The 19255-nt window shown below is 41.5% G+C and overlaps 1 protein-coding gene across 7 annotated transcripts in view; it reads right to left on the bottom strand.

Annotated features, from left to right (window-relative positions):
* Positions 1-44: 44 nt before the first annotated feature.
* Positions 45-19255, bottom strand: part of pcm1 (pericentriolar material 1) — a 30231-nt gene continuing 11020 nt past the window's right edge. The window contains exons 9-40 of one of the 7 annotated variants that reach the window (XM_088303860.1): positions 16709-16982; positions 16487-16637; positions 15346-15549; positions 15070-15233; positions 14759-14991; positions 14273-14421; positions 14069-14198; positions 13722-13895; positions 13450-13625; positions 12944-13129; positions 12371-12638; positions 12152-12297; positions 11970-12082; positions 11212-11398; positions 10831-11135; positions 9915-10070; positions 9706-9762; positions 9353-9525; positions 8628-8756; positions 7992-8136; positions 7133-7306; positions 6962-7059; positions 6045-6179; positions 4591-4791; positions 4450-4500; positions 4264-4378; positions 2510-2664; positions 2383-2428; positions 1568-1776; positions 1318-1413; positions 1136-1259; positions 45-429 (exon numbers count right to left, since the gene is read on the bottom strand). In XM_088303860.1, the coding sequence (XP_088159986.1) occupies positions 416-429; positions 1136-1259; positions 1318-1413; positions 1568-1776; positions 2383-2428; positions 2510-2664; positions 4264-4378; positions 4450-4500; positions 4591-4791; positions 6045-6179; positions 6962-7059; positions 7133-7306; positions 7992-8136; positions 8628-8756; positions 9353-9525; positions 9706-9762; positions 9915-10070; positions 10831-11135; positions 11212-11398; positions 11970-12082; positions 12152-12297; positions 12371-12638; positions 12944-13129; positions 13450-13625; positions 13722-13895; positions 14069-14198; positions 14273-14421; positions 14759-14991; positions 15070-15233; positions 15346-15549; positions 16487-16637; positions 16709-16982 (4938 nt within the window). In that variant the 3' untranslated portion in view covers positions 45-415. The remainder of the gene's footprint in view (positions 430-1135; positions 1260-1317; positions 1414-1567; positions 1777-2382; positions 2429-2509; positions 2665-4263; positions 4379-4449; positions 4501-4590; positions 4792-6044; positions 6180-6961; positions 7060-7132; positions 7307-7991; positions 8137-8627; positions 8757-9352; positions 9526-9705; positions 9763-9914; positions 10071-10830; positions 11136-11211; positions 11399-11969; positions 12083-12151; positions 12298-12370; positions 12639-12943; positions 13130-13449; positions 13626-13721; positions 13896-14068; positions 14199-14272; positions 14422-14758; positions 14992-15069; positions 15234-15345; positions 15550-16486; positions 16638-16708; positions 16983-19255) is intronic. The other 6 variants (XM_088303864.1, XM_088303862.1, XM_088303866.1 and 3 more) reach the window with 6 other exon arrangements.

The raw sequence follows: 19255 nt of genomic DNA, 5'->3' as shown, positions 1-19255 counted from the left end.
CCAGAAAATAAATGTGTGGAAATCACTTGACATTTAAGTTCATCTTTTGTTAAAACACCCAACATTTTATTTAAAACTCATCAGTCCTGGCATGGAAGTGAACATGGAAAGTCCGTTTACAGAACAACACGAAGTGAATAATAATCTGGTGTTTGTGAATTGCATACAAAGAGCAGGAACCTTTCAAAATAACAGTCTAAACTAATGACTGAAAAATGTTCAAATAGGTTTGAACTTGTCAGCAGCGTTGACATTAAACCCGGCCCGACACCCAATGGAAGGAAATATAAACTACTAATGTATGTGCGCAATACAGCTTATTGGACTACTTTAAAGTATCACTAAAATCAACTCATTGAACAGAAGATGGTGCAAACCCAACACAAGCTCACTGGGAGTTGCTTCCTTTCACGACTTATTCAGAACATTCTGAAATACAAGAAGAAAAAAATAAAATCACTTTGACAATAAATAAGGTTTTACAGGGAAGAAAATGCAATATTGTGACACTAATAGTTGTGAGAATACATTACAAATTTGCCAAGAATGTGACAATCAAGTTAGCATTTTATGGGGAAAAAGTTTGTCTAAACCTGTACCAGTGAGAGGATTAAGTCAGAAATTTTCAAGAAAAAAAAGACATAATATAGTTAAATGGGAACAATTTCTAACATTATGAGAATCAGCTGAAACAATAGATAGAATTAAGTGGTAATTGTATGAGAAAGAGGACCATAAATTCACAGTCATGACAAGAAAAAAAGTTTACCTGAATAAGTCTGAAAGTTATATTATGAAATGGTCGGAACTTTCTTTACAATAAAAATACATTTATCATTTTAATTGAGTAATTCTATGAAAATGTCATCATATATCAATAACAGTCTTATTCTTCCACAAAGACAAATGGAATGTTATAAAATCAAGTTTAATTTAAAACTTAAAAAAAAAAAATGGTGGTGGTACTGTGAGTCAAAAGTTTGAGAACGACTACTCTAGAATGGGAAAGGATAATAGTTATTTTCCACAATTATTTCAACGGCGAAAGACGATTTTAGATGCATCTCAATTTTGATTTTAGTTTTATGTGCGAACGGCTGAGCAAAGAAGCGGAAGCCGGCGTGGTGCCCAATACCTGGTTCTTTCAGGTGGCCGCCATTTCCCACGAGTCCCGGTGACGATTCTGCATTGCCGCTGAGGATTTCCACATGTAGGTCGTTGATCTGCTGCTCATCCACAATCCTCTTCTGCAACGCCTCCTGTCAGTACAGCCATCCATTAAATTGGTCGGATTCCATTTGTCACACTGCTTTTTACCTGGCTGGTGACGGGCAGCTGCAGCGGAAGCTCTTCCACTCTAACAAAGTCGTCTTCGTCCGACGTCCTCTGGCTGCTGTTGCCAGAGACGGCTTCCTGCAATCCAATTATCGAACAGTGTTAGGGGAGGGGTTAAATCATGCAGGATAGCGGACCACGACGACCGACGTTTGGCACCTGTGTTCTCAAGCAACAGGACACTTTGTCCAATGTATTATGCGTTGTTTCCAAGTAGCGACTTTGTACTTACGTCGACATTGATCATGACCGGGGATTCGGTGTCGGGGGTGCAGGTGGTGTTTGAATCTTTAGGAGAAGTGTGAACTTCTGCGCTTTCGTTGATTTCTTCTGGAACGGCGGCGGCACCAACTGTTTCCTCCTCTTCATTGGAGTTGTGACTCATCGTCTCAGCGGGTTCATCTTCAGTGAAAGCCACAACTGACAACTTGGTGCTCTCGACTGATTGGAGGGAGAAGGGATGGAAAATGAAAATGAGTAATATGAAACAGATGGAAAAAGGCGTATAATATTGACTAAAACATGTTTTGTGGGTTGAGAAAATGTGATTTTCTTGTTAGAGGAAAAAGTGAAGAGTTAAATTCCAATTGACAATTGTCGTCCTATAGTGCAATGAATGACATGCAGATTTCCCCCTTATTCTTTGAAGGAAAGCCTATTTGACTTTAAGAGGGGGGAAAATATATATAAAAATAATTGTAATTTACAACAAGTAACTGAAAATACAATCTGTCAAAAACTATCTCAATAAAAGTCAAACAGGACTAGTCAGGGGACTTTTTGTATTTGTACAGTTCTGTATATTCACAACAAAAATATTTGGTGCAGATAAGTTATTCTAAAATTCCATCCGTCGTCGCCATAAAATTGGACATAAATGGGAAAATTACTCCATGAACGATTTTTTTTTTTTATATTTCAGCCCGCCATTACGAAAACAGTTTTGTACAAGCTAAACATGCAATGTGACCAAGACTAATGCCAATTAAAAAGAATACATGCTTGAATGATGGGAAAAAAATGCTACGTTAAAGAAGGAGCACCCACCGTTGTTGTTGGCCGATTTTGGGTCTATTTCATCAGCCGATTGGCCCTGCAAAGCATGCAAGCATAGGTTAGAATTACAAAACACTGATATGAAGTAGACTAAACGAGCCGGATGTTGGAAAGCCACCTTTTGCTCCGGCGGGTCCTCCAGCGTCGCCTGCAGCGACGTCTGCACGTCCATGAGCCCGGCCTCAAACTCCTCTGGCTCCTGCTCGTCATTGTCATTCTCGTCCTCGCCGCTGCCGTAGTTGTTTAGGGCTTGGCTCTCCGCTTTGGAAAGCCCTACACGAAAGATAACAAGACATTGGAGAGTGAACAGGCCACAGGATTTGGAGCGATTGAAAGAAGAGAATCAAAATCAATGACACTGGACAAGGATTTTTAAGATTTTATGAGAATAGTTGTAATTTTTTAATTTTTTTTTGGGGGGGGGGACAAAACTGGAGTCATGACCATTAAAAACTTAATTTGTTGCTGCAAAAACACCAGCCATGAATGACCCCAATATTGTTTGAGATTGATACAGTAACCTCCTGCTATGAGCAAAGTCTATAAGCTATTGTCATATGTCACCCACCCACCCCAAATTTGCATTTTCATATTAACTACCATTGACAAGTATACGTGTCAATTATTTCTGTCAACGGAATGGAGAGCATCTGACGCCACTCCACTATAAATCAGCACTTTTTGCTAGTGTGAGTGAAATGGCTGCACTTTTGTTAAACCTATACTTTTGTAGGAGATAATGTATTTGTTCATTTGGTTAGTTTGCCATACATGTAATTAGTGAAGAAAATTATCCTGTGGGTCTTGGAAAGTGTCAAAATGCTCTAAAGTGGCTGCCAGTAAATATGTAAATATTCAGTGTTGTTTTCGTCAACGATGAAGACGAAAATATTTCCTTACCGCCCCCTTTTTTTTCCATGACGATAACGAGACGATGACGTACATGAGTTTTCATTGACGAAACGAGACGGGACGAAATTCTTAGCGTGCAGTTTGTCAGACGTTCAAAATATCCCTTCCTATTGTACATGTAATCTGTCTTTCGAAAAAACGCAATGCTGGTGAAACATACCCTTCGTTTGGGCACGCCCACCACCGGGACAGCCCGCAAGTCGCATGCGCCGCGCACACACCGGCACAACAAGACACAAACACGTCTGCGGTCATTAGTCTCGGCTCACACACACCGACACGTTTTCCTTTGGCGACAGTAACACTCGCTAGGCAACTTTGCTCTGACAACCGCAAGCTGTTCTAGGTAAACAAGACATATGTTTGATAGAGTTTCTACTTGTGCTACTGTACTATAGAACAAGTCCACTACAAGTCTGTTGTTAAAACATTTTTATTTGGTTTATTTATGTTGCTTTAAGTGAAATAAAGTCACAACAGTTGCCAAACATAACGTTTTGGTTCTCGGCTTATCTTGGAGCAAAGAGCATTGATTCCACTGTTTCCACTTTTATCTGTTTGTGATGCATAATCCTGAATAGTCCATCAGAAAGTCTTTGCTTTTGGGAGGAAACCTTCTAAGGCCTGGTTTGAACTAAAACGGACAACAATCGTTTTGAATTTTTGTCGGATAAATTTACGAAAACTAGACACTTTTTTTTTTTTTTTTTTTGCGTTTCGTCGACTAAAACCTTTGAGTTTTCGTTGACTAAAACTATCACGAATAGGAACGTCTAAATGTGACGAAAACTAATAACCATTTTCGTCCAAATGACTAAGACAAGTTTGAAAATGCCTGCCAAAAACAACAATGCTTGCTTGTACTAGTAGTTAAACCGTTTTAAATAACTTAAAAATAAATGTATCGGGTGATACACGCACTTCATCATTATTTCAGTATATCACCCATTTTCCACTTACTGATGGATTGCAGCATTGTCTGACCATCAGCCACTTCCTCCTCATCTTCGTCATCACGGCTTTTCACATCAGTTGGTAGGAGAGAAGGAACCTCCTGCTCCGTGTCATCCATATCCTGCGATCAAGTTCCAAATGGCTCAGTTGTGCAGAAAAGTGGCATCTGGTGTCACACTCTCAAGCACAGACCTTATCTTCATCGGGCGAGTCAGACGCATCAACTTCAAGTGCCGGACTTTCCTAAATTGGAGAATAAACGGCAGACAACAACATTCTTTTAATGCAAATCTTTTTTTTTTTTTTTTAACATTTAAAAAAAAAAAAAATCACCTTCAAAGTGCGATTGGCATCAGGAGGATACTCAGCCTTCTCCATCATTTGCCTGACTTGCGGGGAGCCGGCAATGCCGTTATCCAAATCCTGCATGAGTCGGAAAAAGGCCAGTTCGTTGAAGAGGATGTCCGAGACCTCGACCAGTAGGTCCTCACCACAGTCCTTCAGGGTTTGGCCCATGAAGCGATTGAGGGAATCCTAGCAAAGGCAAGGCTCTTTTAAGGGGACATACCATGACAATTTAATTTCTTATTACTAGTAAAAAGACTGTCTGTGATCACGCATAAAGTATGAAATTAACCATTGAAATAGTTTCATCAACTTATTTTTGGGAATGCGCACCCCGCGTTCCAAAATATTATGCAAATTGTTTTTCAGATTGTTATAAATGGCATTCGGCGTAAGTGACTTCAAAGTCTTCAACTGTTAGAGAATAAGTTGACTGTTTTGAAATAATAAAAACAAATAACCGGTAGTTTTTATTTGTTTTTTTTTTACCTCCCCAAAATAAAATCAAGAATTGAAAGGCAGCTATCACATAAGCCGTCCTATGTTAAAATGTAACTTGACCTGTTAAGCTGTTTTGAAGTAACTTTTCATTTCAGCAAATTCAACAAATAATTGTCAGTTCTTTAAAAGCTAGACAATATCTCGAAACACTGCTTTGCATCATAATTTGGAACAGCACATTTTAACACAAACCGCGTTTCTATTTTTGCCAAACAATTTGTGATCATTAGGTTTGTTTGAAAACATTCTAAATTTCCTCCAAAACTTGACTTGAAAAATCCTGCTTAGAGACATTTACATAGATTTATAAAAATGCACAAAAAGCATCCTTTGCATAATGATTTGGAACGCGGTGTATTTATGCACTTCAGTCACACTTACACGACAATGGAGAAGTACGTTTTGTGGTTCTACATATTTTTGGTGAAAAGATACTACTAAAATTAATTACAAGAAAAATATAAGGTTGCATTTTTTTTCATGACAAATTTTAAAATTCTACCGGTGCCGCATGAATGACATCCCTGTATGCCCAAAAATGGTCACGTTCCAATTTTTCCAATCGACATTCTATACTATTAGCCGTCCTTGTTATTCTTGCACATTATTAACCAATATCAAGTGTTGAAAATAGCTTGTGAATCTAAATCTATTAACTCTACTGAATGCTTGTACTGTCTGAAAAGTGGGTTTGTCCGGAACTCTCCAATAATGTCACAAAAAGTCACTTACATGTGTTGCTGTTTTTTAAAGGGGGGGAAAAAAAGTAGTTTGAGGCAGCGTAAAAGTTGCTAAAAATTGTTTTAGTTCACACAGCAAGTCTAGTCACAGCAACAAATTTGTGCTGTTATTTTTCTTCTAAAAACTTTTTTTTTTCAAAATGTGAGGAAAAAGGCCAACACGTCTCCTTAAAATGAACCCTGGGAGTGGAAACGTCATACCTGCAGGATGCCCCCGAGCTGCCGGTGGAAGAAGCGCACAAACTCCTTACTCTCATCATTCTGCTGCGTGAGTGCCAGGACCTTGTGGCGCAAAGTCGTCAGCAGCATCGGCGTGCACACCTCGTGCATGTTCTCCTACGCAAAGTGCCACAAGATATATTCACATTCCAAATGTGCTCCCACAATGGTTTCATAATCACCAGTTCATACCACTATGATCTCCGAGAGTTATGCTCGGTTTGCACTGGATTACTTCCATGGAGGTACCAACATTTTTTGGGGTGTTTTTTTCCCCCCCGTTATTCCCTGTAGATGATATTCTATATTTTTTTAAATGTACATTTTGCCCTGACAAGAGTTTATATATTGTTTGTTGCAAAGAAGTGTTGTCAAAATACAGATTGCTTACCCTATCATGATGCATACTCATTGATGAACCAGCCATCTCCGTTTCATAATTAACAGTGCAGAAAACGCACAAACAAATTACCATTCAGTTGCTGAATTGGTTTGTAACCTATCAGAGAATAGGGCAAATTTTGATCTTAGTTGTCCAAAGTAAAAGCAAATGTTTTGTTTCGTCACAACACAATCAGCTTTCAAGGAGAACTACTGTTAACAAAACGAAAATCTTTCTGAACAACAATTTTGCAAGGGGAAAAAAGTATTTCAACAATTAATCGATTATCACAAATAGTCAGCTAATTTGATAAAGAATTACTTATCGCTTAATTGGTCCACCATTAGCATTCTCACCATAATTGGGCACCCCTATAATGTTGCCTTATTATTAATTTTCAGACCTTCTTTGAAAACCATTCAGTGGATAGACTGAAACAGTAGCACTGCACCAACACAAGTGTATGTTTACATTCAAGGCACTAGTACATTCAGCTAGCAAATTAGAGAAGCGCCACCTTGAGGAAGGGAATGACCTCAGTCATGATATCCTTAATTTGCTGATTGAGCTGCAGGGTGTCGATTTGAGGAGCATGCACGTCACCAGAGGCACCTCCTGCTCACAAATAAGAGCACAACTCATTTAGAAAGCAACTCGAAAGGATGACGTCCCTGGAAGCCGTGCGTACCGTCGGCGGCTTCTGGAGAAGCGGTGGCGGATGCTGCGGTAGCAGCAGCAGCGGCGGTGGATTCAACATTGCAGAGGTCAGAGTCCCCAGCAGTGCTCGTGTCCACTTTCTGCTTCATGCGCTCGTACTGGTGCATCCTTGCCAAAGCCTTGTCCAAGTGGATCACTGTGTTGCCTATGCAGTCAAATGTGACATATTGATGGTTTAATTTTGCTAATATTTTTAAGGAGTACACAGTACATCAAGGTTCTTCGCAAGTTTTTGCCCCTGTGCAATGCATTTAGTTGTCCATCATGTTGCGATATCTGGATTTTTCTTTTTAGATGATATGTCTCACAGTGGACATGACCCGACGATGACAATTTCATACCCCTCCATGATTTCCAAGTGGGAAAACTTGCAATATAGTAGAGTGTTCAAATACTTACTTTACTCACTGTAAATACTGTAAAAGTGATTCTCAAAAGTGTGGTACAGTTGTGTTGTATTTAACTAACAACTAACATTTAATATTTCAGGACTATTTAACTTATTTTAGTGCTATACATTTTTAATCAAAACTTTTTTTTTTCCTAGTATTTCCTTTCATGTTCCAACTGCGCATAGGAAGATTAAAATCTAGACAACCAGTCACAAGTTTGGAAAAACATTCTCATGGTACTTAAATGGAGAATGGTTTCCAACCTTTTGACTAGTATTTGATTCTTGAATAGTGGTACCTTGAGAAAAGAGTGACCCGACTCATTGTAATTTTTTAGAAACGAGAAAATATTTATAAAATAGACATTTAGAATGTATTTAAAGCACGTGGAAGGGTGAACTCTTTTTTGTGTATGATGTCTATATGGCAGATTATCACCTATTGCAAGTAGGTCTGGAACACATCCTCTAGACATACCCAGATCATCCTTGGAAAATGGATCCTGGTTAGTAGAAGACAAGGTGCTGTCATTACCCACGGACTCCATGTCATCTCTCTTCTTCAAGTACTTCTCCACTACTTCCTAAAAATACAGGATACACTCAGCATTCTTGAAAGCAGAGCTCGCCGTCATTCGACACAAATGAATGATCCTCCGAGAAATAGAACACGCGAGTAGGTGAGGCTTGCAAGCGCTGACTGTTCTTCAAACAGAAATATAGACGTTTCATCTATCACTCGCTAACTAAGGAATTATTTAGACACAATTGGCCATGCTCCCAATTAGCGCAACGCCAACAGAACAAAGAACACGGGTGACACACGCACAGGACAGTTTGGGGTCACCACTTACAGACTTGTCTTGCTGTCAAGTCAACATGAATGAAGACGAGATGGAAAGGATATAAAGCGAGCCAGTTAAGGAAAAAAAACAAGATGAAAAAAATGTAGAAAGAAGGAGTGTGCAGAAGAAGATAAGAAATGAGATGAAGAAAGCTAAGTCGAGATTGACGGCAGACACGTTCACTGCTATAAAACAAGGCGAAGGCGGACACAGAACGAGGCGTCTTTTACCGCATCGCTGATGGTCGAGGTCTCGCTGGGCGTCAGCTCAGACTGAGAGGCCCCGGCCCAAGAAACTGCACCCAGGGGGGGCATATCGTGGGAGGCGGTCTTCTCCGCCAGGTGCCTGCTCACCAAGTCCTGAGGGAGCACAACACGAGGCCAATGTTCACTTACTCACACACAGCGTTCAAGAAAAGTTGACATGACAGCAGTTAACCTTAATTGAGTCCAGGTGTGTGAGATGAAATATAGTGGGAATGAGTGCATACTATTACTTATTGAAACAGTATCACAGAAGTGTTCTGGTGGAATCAAAACAACAACAAAAACAGCTGAAACCAACATTGGTTGCTAAATTGAAACATCAGTAACGTGCCGTTGAAAGCTAACGGCCAAATGAATTACTGCAGATACACTATCTTTTTTATTACACACTCTTCATGTTTGTGACAAGTGTCTGCAAAGAGTACATAGTTCTAGTTGGTTTTAGTCTTATTATGCTGTGGTTACCTAATGTTAAAAAAATGAACTTGTTTGTATGTTTTTTTTTCCCCTGGTTTTCAAAAAAACTTTGAAAATGACTGGGGCAACTAAGACTAAAATGATAACAACACTCTTTCAAATGTTGCTTAAAACGTAGCCCTTCCAGCCAGCACTTTTGGTGGCAGTTTAAACTCTGGAGCAAATTCTATCACCTTATATTAAACAACAGTTTAGTAGAAATTGGAGTTGACCTGCAGTGAATAAAGCGCCCTCTGCCTTAGGTAGTCGGTGTTGAGCAACTGCAGCTCATGGAAGAGCTCGATGAGAAAGTGAGGCCGCGACTCGTTCTGGGATATCAGCGTTGCCACCTCGGAGTAGATGGTCTCCTTGAGAGCCTCCAACAAGGAGAAGTCGCTGCTTGCGTCTGCATTTTTTTTTTGGGGGGGGGGGGGACATTCGACACATTTGTCTCCAGGTGTCAGCCGATAACATCAGCGACAACAGTGCAGGCTGCATGCGTGGGATGTTTTTAGGTGAGGTAAGAATGGAAAAAAGCAAAAAAAAAAAAAAAGAATGGATGCATGGACTTGCGCCGTGAGTTTACCTGCTGCTTCTGTGCATGCAATTCTGTTAGAGAGGAAGGGTGTTCTCCAAGCATAGGCTGTCAGTAGGATAAATTAAGAGTCAACTCAAAATAAAAGGTGGCGGTGACAAATCAGTGCAGTCCTCAAAATAAACAAGTGTTAAGAGTTGTGACAAAAGACTAAATTAGCAAGCAAAGGTAGAGCGGTCAAGAAGTGCTTTTCGGCGTACCTGAGGAGATTTTATTTGGATTGTTGCCCAGCTTGGTTTTGCTGTCAAGTTTCTCCTGCGTCAGTTTGTCCAACAGATGCTGATCCTTGTGACGAAGCGATGCTGCCCTCTCTTGGTCCACGTCCGCCGTGCTGCTCAGGCTGTCGCTCTCCAGACCTGATGAGTGGTGCGAAGGAAGAATAGCACAGAACTGTATGCGAGTAGATTTTTCAGCTAGCTGTACTTAGAGTATTTCATTTTTTGATGTCTTTTAACTTATTTCTGATATCTGTACTTTTTACCTTACTTTGCCAAAAAAAAAAAAAGGGCTCCGTTCTTTTTTTTTTTTTTACGAAAAGAAACTGCCGTGGGCCACAATTACTGCGCCATGGACCAATACCACACCAATACCTCACCCTAAAACTGCCGTTCATGAAGCTTCTGACGTTCAAAATTTGTTTTATTAGTCCAATCTAAAACTACACTTCTACGCAAGGTGTATTTTTTTTTCAAATTGTGAGGTATATTTTTTTTAGATTCTAATGCACATTTTCTGTTACTCAGGTCATAACATTAGCACGCCTAAGGGTACATGTTTTGATATCATAAAATACAAGCCAGTGCGAGCCAGCTCTTTGTTATTGTTTTCTTATTCACAGTAAGTGCACTATGAAAAATAAATCAATAAAAATAAAAACACAAACTAAGTCTATGGTTGTTGCTGTGCCAAGTTATTGAAACAATAATGAATATAATTGACTCAGAATCCTTTTTTGCTTATAGTAATTAATATTTCTGAGGATATTTCACTTTTAGAGTAGTAATCATTTTTTTACATTTAGAAGGCAATGTTTACAGAAACTGGGTACATTTGCTACCTCTGGCAATAATGCAAATGCAAAAAAACATCTCGTTCCATCAAATTGTGCCGGTGTACCTTTGTTGTTCATGTTGTGCACTTTGCCCCGCTTGCGCCGGCTTTTGCTGCGGGAGGCCAGGTTGGCCTGGGCAGAGGCCTTACGCCCGGTTTTAAAGGTCTTGGTGACGGTGGTGGGATCGGCGCGGTCGGGCAAGCTGCTAAAACTAGCCTCCGACACCCGCTCGCACTCGTTCCGAGGGCTGTGACGTCGCTGTGGTGGGGGGAACGAGGGAGTGAAGAAGGAGGAGCAGCGCTCCCCCGTGGGAGGCAGATGTTGCGGGACACCGTTGTTTGGGAAGGGTTTGCTGGACCAGCCCGAGGGTCTAAAACGGAGGTCACACGAAACGATGCGCACAGAATGACCTGCAATGCAGCCACACCGAAAAAGGTGAGACCTACCGTCTGTCAGGAGTGACATTAAGAGGTGAGCGCTGGAGTGGAGGAGGGAAGGTCATGTATTCTGATTTGGTGGAGGTGTTGGGATCCAAGTGCTGCTTCTGCTGGGCTGGACTCACTTGATTAGCACTCAGTGCACCCTGGAATAAGTTGCCCATGGTAGCAGGGAAGAGAGGAAACAGGCTAAATCCTGCACAGAGAAAGATAAAATGGCTTCAGGTAATAGTTTTCTCAAGTACCATATTTCCTCAAATTCAAGGGCTCCTGTTTGTGAAAAAATTTCCATTCATATGGCGCCGACGGCACATGCATTTGTAAATACAACAGATATTAACTAGCTGAATAGCTAAATGCGCGTGCCTTCGAGTGCCGTATCGTATGACAAGATATTCCTATGCTGAGGCACAATCTATTTGATTACGCGTAATATCAAACCTCCAAATGGCATTTGCTGGTAACATCTTTAACACCACAGTGGCCTCTGCTCTAGTCCCACTCAACCACGTCTTGCACATTATATATATTAAAGAATTACCTAATGGCTCACCTCATCTAAACAGCTCATTTTCAATTTGCTAATTTGCTGAATTTTTGTCGTCGTATCTAGATTCTATGGCTTTAAAAACAAATTACAACAAGCGAGAACGAATACTCCAGTCCTGTGCAAAGTGAGAAGTGTTTGCCGACAACCCAACAAGTGAAGTAGAAGCAGCCACTGCTTTTTAGTTGAGATGGAGGAGAAGGGACTTGTGTGTGCTAACCTGCAGCTGAAGGAGCTGGGGGATGTTGCTGATTTTGCTGTTGTGGCTCCTCCTGCTGCTGCTGCTGCTGCTGCTGCTGCTGCTGTAGGAGCTCATTCAGCACCTGCTTCAGTCTAGAACCACACATATACAGAGACGCTCCATCACGATGAAAAACTGGATCAAGATGGAATGCTTTTTACCTTTGTACATTGGTTTGCTGCCAAGCCAGCTGCGTGTAACACTGGTTGAGCTGGTGCATGAGTAGGTGAACCTGTGGTGATGTCAGGTTGTTGGGCAACACGCTGTACGAGCCCGTCATCAAACCTTGCAGCATGTACGACAGCATCTTGGGAAGACAGGTAAAGGATCAGCTGGAGTTGTCATTCATTTCCCAGTTTTAGCATAATCCAAATGGCAACCTGCTGGTCCTGCAGCAGCGTCTGACACATGTTGGTGCTGAAGTCCAGCTGCCGCTGCAGCTGGCTGATCTGCTCCTGCCAGTGGGTGGAGCCCTCGGCCACTGAGAGCTCAGAGGCCCAGCACAGGTTTTCCTGACGTCTGGCGGTTGTTGGCTGGCTTGCTGACTGGTTTGAACTTCTCGATGGAGGAGGCTGATGCTGCTTGGTCTTAGGTTTAACATGAGGAGACTCATGACCGGAGGGAAAGGTTGGTGGAGGCTTCGGGCTACTGACGACACATACATAAGGAGAGCACGTGATATTGTAACAAGAGGAAAGAAAAGAAAATATGCTGTGGCTCCGTTCGAAACTCTTTGTCAATCCATAAACCGTCAGCGCACCTCACAAGACTTCCTTCAGGTAGCATCAAATGTTTAAGGCATTTTGCTTTATCTTCTTGCAACACTTAAAATTCCCAAGTAAAATTTGCAGAAGAAATTTCAAGAGAATATGCTGAAAATGCGCAAAAGGAGAAACTCATGCCGGAGTGTGCCCAAGAAAATATAAATCAATCGGTATGGCCTCTGTACTGACCAATCTTGGTTCTTCTTCTTGGTGTAGTTGGGTTGAAGGGTGCCAGTCGGTAAGATGTGGCCATCGTCCACAGAGGAGCTCTCTGAGCTGTCCTCTTCCTCTGCGCTGTGCTCGGAGCGATAGTCACCATCACCATCCTCGTCCTCGTCCAGGTTGCATGGAGTGGAGCCCCAGGTGGCCATTGTCCTGAAGACATCAGCAATATTAATCCCTTTGTAGGCAAATACTGTCATCACTGCAGCTTGGGGCGGGACAATGGCAATAAAATCCAATTCTTGTTGTGTTGGGGTTTTTTTGTGTTTGTTTCTATGATTCTGCCTCTAATGAAAACATGTATCCAAACAAAATGTAAAATGTAAAAAAAATAAATAACGAAAAGTGGCTAAAAATACACACACTCACTCTGCTTTTCTCAGATAATTTTATAAGATGCCTCTCTATTAATTTAGTTACATTTATTGATGATAAAACAAAAAAAAATACCCAGCCCAAGAATGACTTAATACCTTTCACCCCGACTACCAGCGAGCTGAGAGGGACCCGCTTGCTCGTCAGTCTCACAGGGGGAAGTGGCGAGGCCACGGCGCCTTTGATGTTCAGCCATCAGGGACTCCAGGTGCTTGCGCCGCTGCCGCAGCTCCTCCCGGGCAACCTGGTGGCGACGCATCTCCGACCAGAGCTGCTAGCGACGCAACAAGAAGAGCAACTCGGGTTAGAAAATGCACACCTTTTCACCTGGAGTGGGCTTGGCATTTGACCAAAATATGTGTGTTGCCACCTCATTGTCGGGGATTGAAGTAACAGCAGCTTCGGGGACAGTGGCGTTGAACACAGTCGGGCTGCTTCTGGCCGCCAACGATGAGGAGGAAGGCTGCGCAACAGCCGGCGTCGAAGTCGCCGCAGGAACATTCCAAAGTAAACCCTGCTCACTCACTTGGCTGGACAGTGAAGACTGGAAGAGAGAGGAAAAGACGGTGGGGTTATGGGAGTACATACCACACATTGCGGGGGTTCCGCAATCGACAAGTACATGTTCCCATGAAAAATTCAGCGATATAGTGAGAGACTATATTTGAGAAAATACAGTACGAGGAAATGCGGTAACGTGTACTTTTGTCAAGGTACCTGTAGGTCTGGACACGTCAACTGGAGGTCCTGGATCTTGCCCTGGATCTCACCAAGCATCTGACGCTCCTCGTGGAGCTGCTTGAGCGTTTGCTTCTGCTGACGAAGCTTCTCTTTGTAGATCTTCTCCCTGTTAAGTCACATCAAGAGAGTCAAGCTATAATAAACCTGAGACGTGTTGGGACTTTCATTCAACAAGCATACCTGGCCTTGTTGTAGAGAGTGGCGTCTGACCCCCGGGCATCCTGAAGGGTTCCAGCAACAGTGGGTCCTCCCTTACCAACTCTAGTGTTATTCTGTTGTTGGTGCAAAGTTTCCTCCTCATTGGCTGTCGTGGTATCTGTGTCGTCGCTCTAGACACAAATATCGTGTTAAACACACATTCTTTATAAAAAATAAAAAAACAATAATGCATGTTGATGCTCAGTTTCCTGGATATGTGTTTGGCAATGTGTCTCCTTGCATGCGCCACATGCACAAATTCTCATCACTAATTAACAACTTGCAACTCAGCTGTTTGGTGCTCAAGTGCTGACTCAGTGATGGAAAAGACTGTTCAAAGGTGTGAAATCATTTTTCTGTCTTTTATGTTTCCTGCAATTGAATAGCAACAGACCAGGGTGTTCCTCACTTCTCTCACCCACATCAGCTGGGGGGGAGAAAGGGAGTGGAAGTTTGTAATATTCCCACCTGGACCATGGCAACCAGTTCCTGCAGCTGGCGTAGCTTCTGCTTGGCATTCTGCTGGTGAACCTCCTGGGAGAAGCCTGACTCACTGGCCAGGCTGCTGCCTGACCTCGAGCCCGACCCCTCGTCGTCTGGACACCCGCGGTGGGCGCCAACGCCACCACCGGCATCGTCATTATTAAGGCCATCCTCATCCTTCACCCAATTGTAGGCCGTGTCCCTGTTGTACTGGCAGTCTGCAGGGGTGGAAAGCCAAAACGGGTCATGTGCAGTCACTAGTTTAGAAGTCGGCGCACCTGTGGGTGCGTGTCTACCTATGCCTGAGGGAATATTAAAGCTGCGGAGGTTGGTCGCTGATCGGTTGTTGATCTCAGTGTTGAGTCTACTGTCACGATTGTTGGTGTTGGAGCTACTTGAGACACTGCAGTGGTTGGCAAAACTATTCAGGTCACCCCAGTTTCCACTGCGATGCGAGTTCCTAGGCACACAAACCGATGGTTAGTTTGAAATTACACACCGTTCTGTCATGTGACAAAAAGAAACTACAGAACCTGGGTACATAATTAAATTAGGTGCAGTCAGGCACACACCTGATGTTCGTTGGTGGCTGGCAATTCTCTTGGTCATAGTCAAACATGGCATCCAGCATGGAGCTCTCCTCCGTCTCTTCCTCTTCCTCCTCATCCTCTTTTACGGTTTCATTAACAGCGTCCACCATCATGTCTGATGTCTGCTGAAAGTACTGCACTAATTCCCGAAGCTCGTTAAGGCGCTTGTGGACCTCCTTCAGCTTTCTGTTGATGTGCAAAATAACAAAAAATATAATTTAGAAATGTCAGATGGCATGAGTACAAAGAAAATGAGGACTATTGCCCAACCAGTTTTTTTTGGATGTAATATTAATGCTTGGTCACATACAAGACTTTATGCACACAGTATGTTTTTGTTTTTGTTTAGTTTTTTTACTGGGCTTTTGTGCCAAAATGAAAACCCTTGAGTGGAGTAAAGTTAGTCAACCATATTCTGAATAATGCTAATGGCTTAAAACTATTTTATGCATACTTTAATTCTTTTTTCCCCAAAGCAGCCGACAGAGACTCATAATTGGACCCATAGCAACGAGCATAACAACAAACATTCATGTTCAGTAATCTTCAGCAAGTGACATTTAAAGTCTGTCAACATTTTTGGCATTCAGAGCATCTGGCTCATACATGTATGGTCCAATGAACATAATTCCAACAAGCTCATCTTCCTCCAACTCTTCAAATACCTGGATCCCCTCAGATAAGTTAGAAATCTTGCTTTCTCAGTCGATTTCTAGTACCTTTGTACACTTTCTATGTGGAGTCCCTCATCGTTGTTCTTGAAATAAAATCACACCTCCCGATTGGTCACTTGCCAGAATTTCACTTAGGGGAAAACTATTACTTTGTCAAATATACGATATAAAAATGATCTTTTCATGCTTTACTTTTTGTTAAATGTTTAATTACTTGACTTTGATTTAATTTGTAATGTTGTGAAATTACTTCATAGTACGTCTTAAACAAATGGCCAATGAAATAAAATGTGACACAAAATAAGACATTTAAAGTATATTTATTTTTCCACTTTAAAATTATTTAATTCAAATATTTGACTCACTTTTGAGCACCCTCTTATTCAAACCTTGTCAGCAAACTGAAAGTGTGAACACAAAAATCCTTTTGAAGTGTGTGTTGGGGTTACCTGAGTTTGTCTGTAGAATTGGCAGTGTCTGAGTCTTGTGGGAGCAATGGAGGAAAGGAAGCGGCAGCCGCGGCTCCATTTGAGCAGGACGCAGACGGACAATCTGAGGAGCCACCTGTGCTCAAACTGCGCTGCGTTGACAATGCACCACCTCAAAGAAAAAGCATGTAGTTAAAGCAGCTTAAGTCAATTTAAGCCTACATTTTTTGTTTCCATCCTCACAGTAGTTGTTGTTGAGCGTCTGGTCTCTGAGGGAGTGCAATTCATGTAGGATCTTGTCCATGGTTTCCTTCTTGTCTTGGAGCTCCTGAAGCTTGGTGAGCTTGGCGCTAGCTGCCGTAGCCCCGCCGTCGAGGCCACTGTGGGGCCCGGAGGCCGAGTGGAGTACAGGTCTGTGCTGAGGCGGGCCGAACGTCCGGGGGGAACACGACCAGCTCACTTCTCGGGAGAGGGAGAGGCTCTCTGCCTGACGACGGTTGTCCGGCACGGACTTGGTCTATGGCAGGACAATTGCAAGCTTGATAAATGTGGTTGAAGATGCATAACTAAAAAAAACTCTCCCTAGCAATCAAAGTCAGCATCGGCGCAACTCTCACAACATTCGCAAAGTGAGCACGACGGCAGTGTTATGGCAATTTCAAACGAGATAAGGCCAAAACGGCAGCCTCATGAGATGGATGAGAATAGGTAAATTCATCTGCTTAAATCTTATTCCGCCAATGTAATATAAACCCGAATTCAGTGTTTAGACTAGTGGGGGCACAAATCAGGACTTAGGGTACCATTTTGCGCCCAAAATTTCAGAAGTACATTTTTCATTAATCGAACACATTGGCCAGTATATTTGCTGATTTTTTTAAATTACTAAATTACTTGAATATTTTTCTAAATTTTCTACCTGTGGCCCTAAAATTTCAGGTTTATATTGATAGGATGCATTTTTGCAAAGAACATTTTTATTTCTGCCAGTTTTACATAGTTTTATGACTTAATGATTGTACTTGTGTTTTCAAACCATTTTGTCACCTTGTTTCAGGAATATTTGTTTAGTTAGAAACTATTTTCCTGAATACTAGGAGCGCCAATATTTGTAGACTAATCACAACGATCAAAATCATCGACAATAAATTTAAATAGTCGATGAGTCGTTCTTATATAATTATACGCCGCATTGCTTGCATGCGCAGGAGTGGTGCCAGAACATGACATATTTGACACAAGCCCCAATTGACCACACACAACATGAGAACACATAATTACAATCTGTTACAATATGCTGTTATAGTGCGAACAAAAAACATGTTGCTCCTAATGTTTAAAGTTTTTTTACATTGCATTGATTATGTAGACCAATTTACTATTAAATTATCCATAATAATGAAGAAATACTAAATGTTTTCAATAAATGTTCAATAAAAACCAATAGAATTGTTTTAGTTTTCTTTAGCATTGTGCATTTCCTAATTTACTCCTCTAATTTCATTATCTTCTACATTACAAAAATTCTTCGTGCCCAAGAAGAATGAAATATGTTTACAAGGTTTTTTTTTTTTTATTTATATATCTTCTCATTGTATTAGTGTAATTCTGCAGTGTATAGTTTTGGCACCATTTTAAAATGCACTAAACATCCATCCATGCATTATCTGATCCGCTTCTCCTCACAACAATTCCAACCAAAAAATTTTAGGCCACAGTATTGCCTTCAATTTAAGTTGCACCATCATTTATAAACATCTCGGAAATGCTGGCACAAGCTGCAAAGTTGAATCAAAGTTCTATCATCTTATTAATCAAAGTTCTATCATCTTACTAATCTGTACACACCTTTAAAAAAAATCATGCTAATAATGGTTATGTAAGAGCAGCTGCTTGCTGATGCGAAAAGCTGCAATTCACATATGAAACAATTAGTTGACTAATCGCGACTACTGTTGGTGATTAGTCGACTAGCAAAATGATTGTTTGTGGCAGCCTTACTGAAGGCTGTTCATATATACATTTGAAATGTTCTATTTGTTTGTTTTGTTTTTTTTAAATATAAGCAACATTATTTTAAGGCAACTCTCAATTGTGAGTGAAAAACTGGCCGTGTACGTGGAGGACTATGTTCGTCATCTTGAGTACACCGCACACGGTAAAACAGTGCTACTCTATTTTCTGCGATGTCCCCCCCTAGCAAGAAGAATACAAATTGCCCCCCCCCCACCATAACACATTCTCCGCCGCAACTATGAATAATAGCATTTTCGTTGCAAAACAAACTTACACCGTAGAGTTAATACTTGCTGCACACAATGGGCAAAGTGAGATAAACCGAAAATTTACCGTTACCGAAATGAACTACAATAACCAACATCATTTTGCCCATGTAGGTGAATTTGGTGTGCGTGGGTGGGGGAAATTTACCGTGCATTTATCGTTATCAAGGTAAAATTGCTCAATTTATCGTGATATTGATTTGAGGTCATATCGCCCAGCCCTACTCTGATGGGCAAATATTATTGATGAGATGATAAATATTTACTATACGTTTAACATCAAACCTGTTCGTCGTGATGACATCATCTGTTTTCGTGTTCCGGTCTGAGAGCGTCTGCAAAATTACTAACGTAGCCGTTGTCTTATTTTATGTTTTGATACGTAATGGTTGCCATAACACATTTCGGTTCATAGCTGCTGGCTCTGCGCCGTAACGCAGTTTGAGTCAGACTTCTGTTAAAAGTCAAGCGTACATCGAAGCACTTGCACTTATTACTCAGTACCGTA

Source organism: Idiotropiscis lumnitzeri, chromosome 8, assembly GCF_059441095.1.
Source record: "Idiotropiscis lumnitzeri isolate Australia: NSW breed Sydney's pygmy pipehorse chromosome 8, RoL_Ilum_1.0, whole genome shotgun sequence".
NCBI lineage: Eukaryota > Metazoa > Chordata > Actinopteri > Syngnathiformes > Syngnathidae > Idiotropiscis > Idiotropiscis lumnitzeri.
Note: the sequence above shows the minus strand (reverse complement) of the source record. Positions and strands in the feature narration are given on the sequence as shown.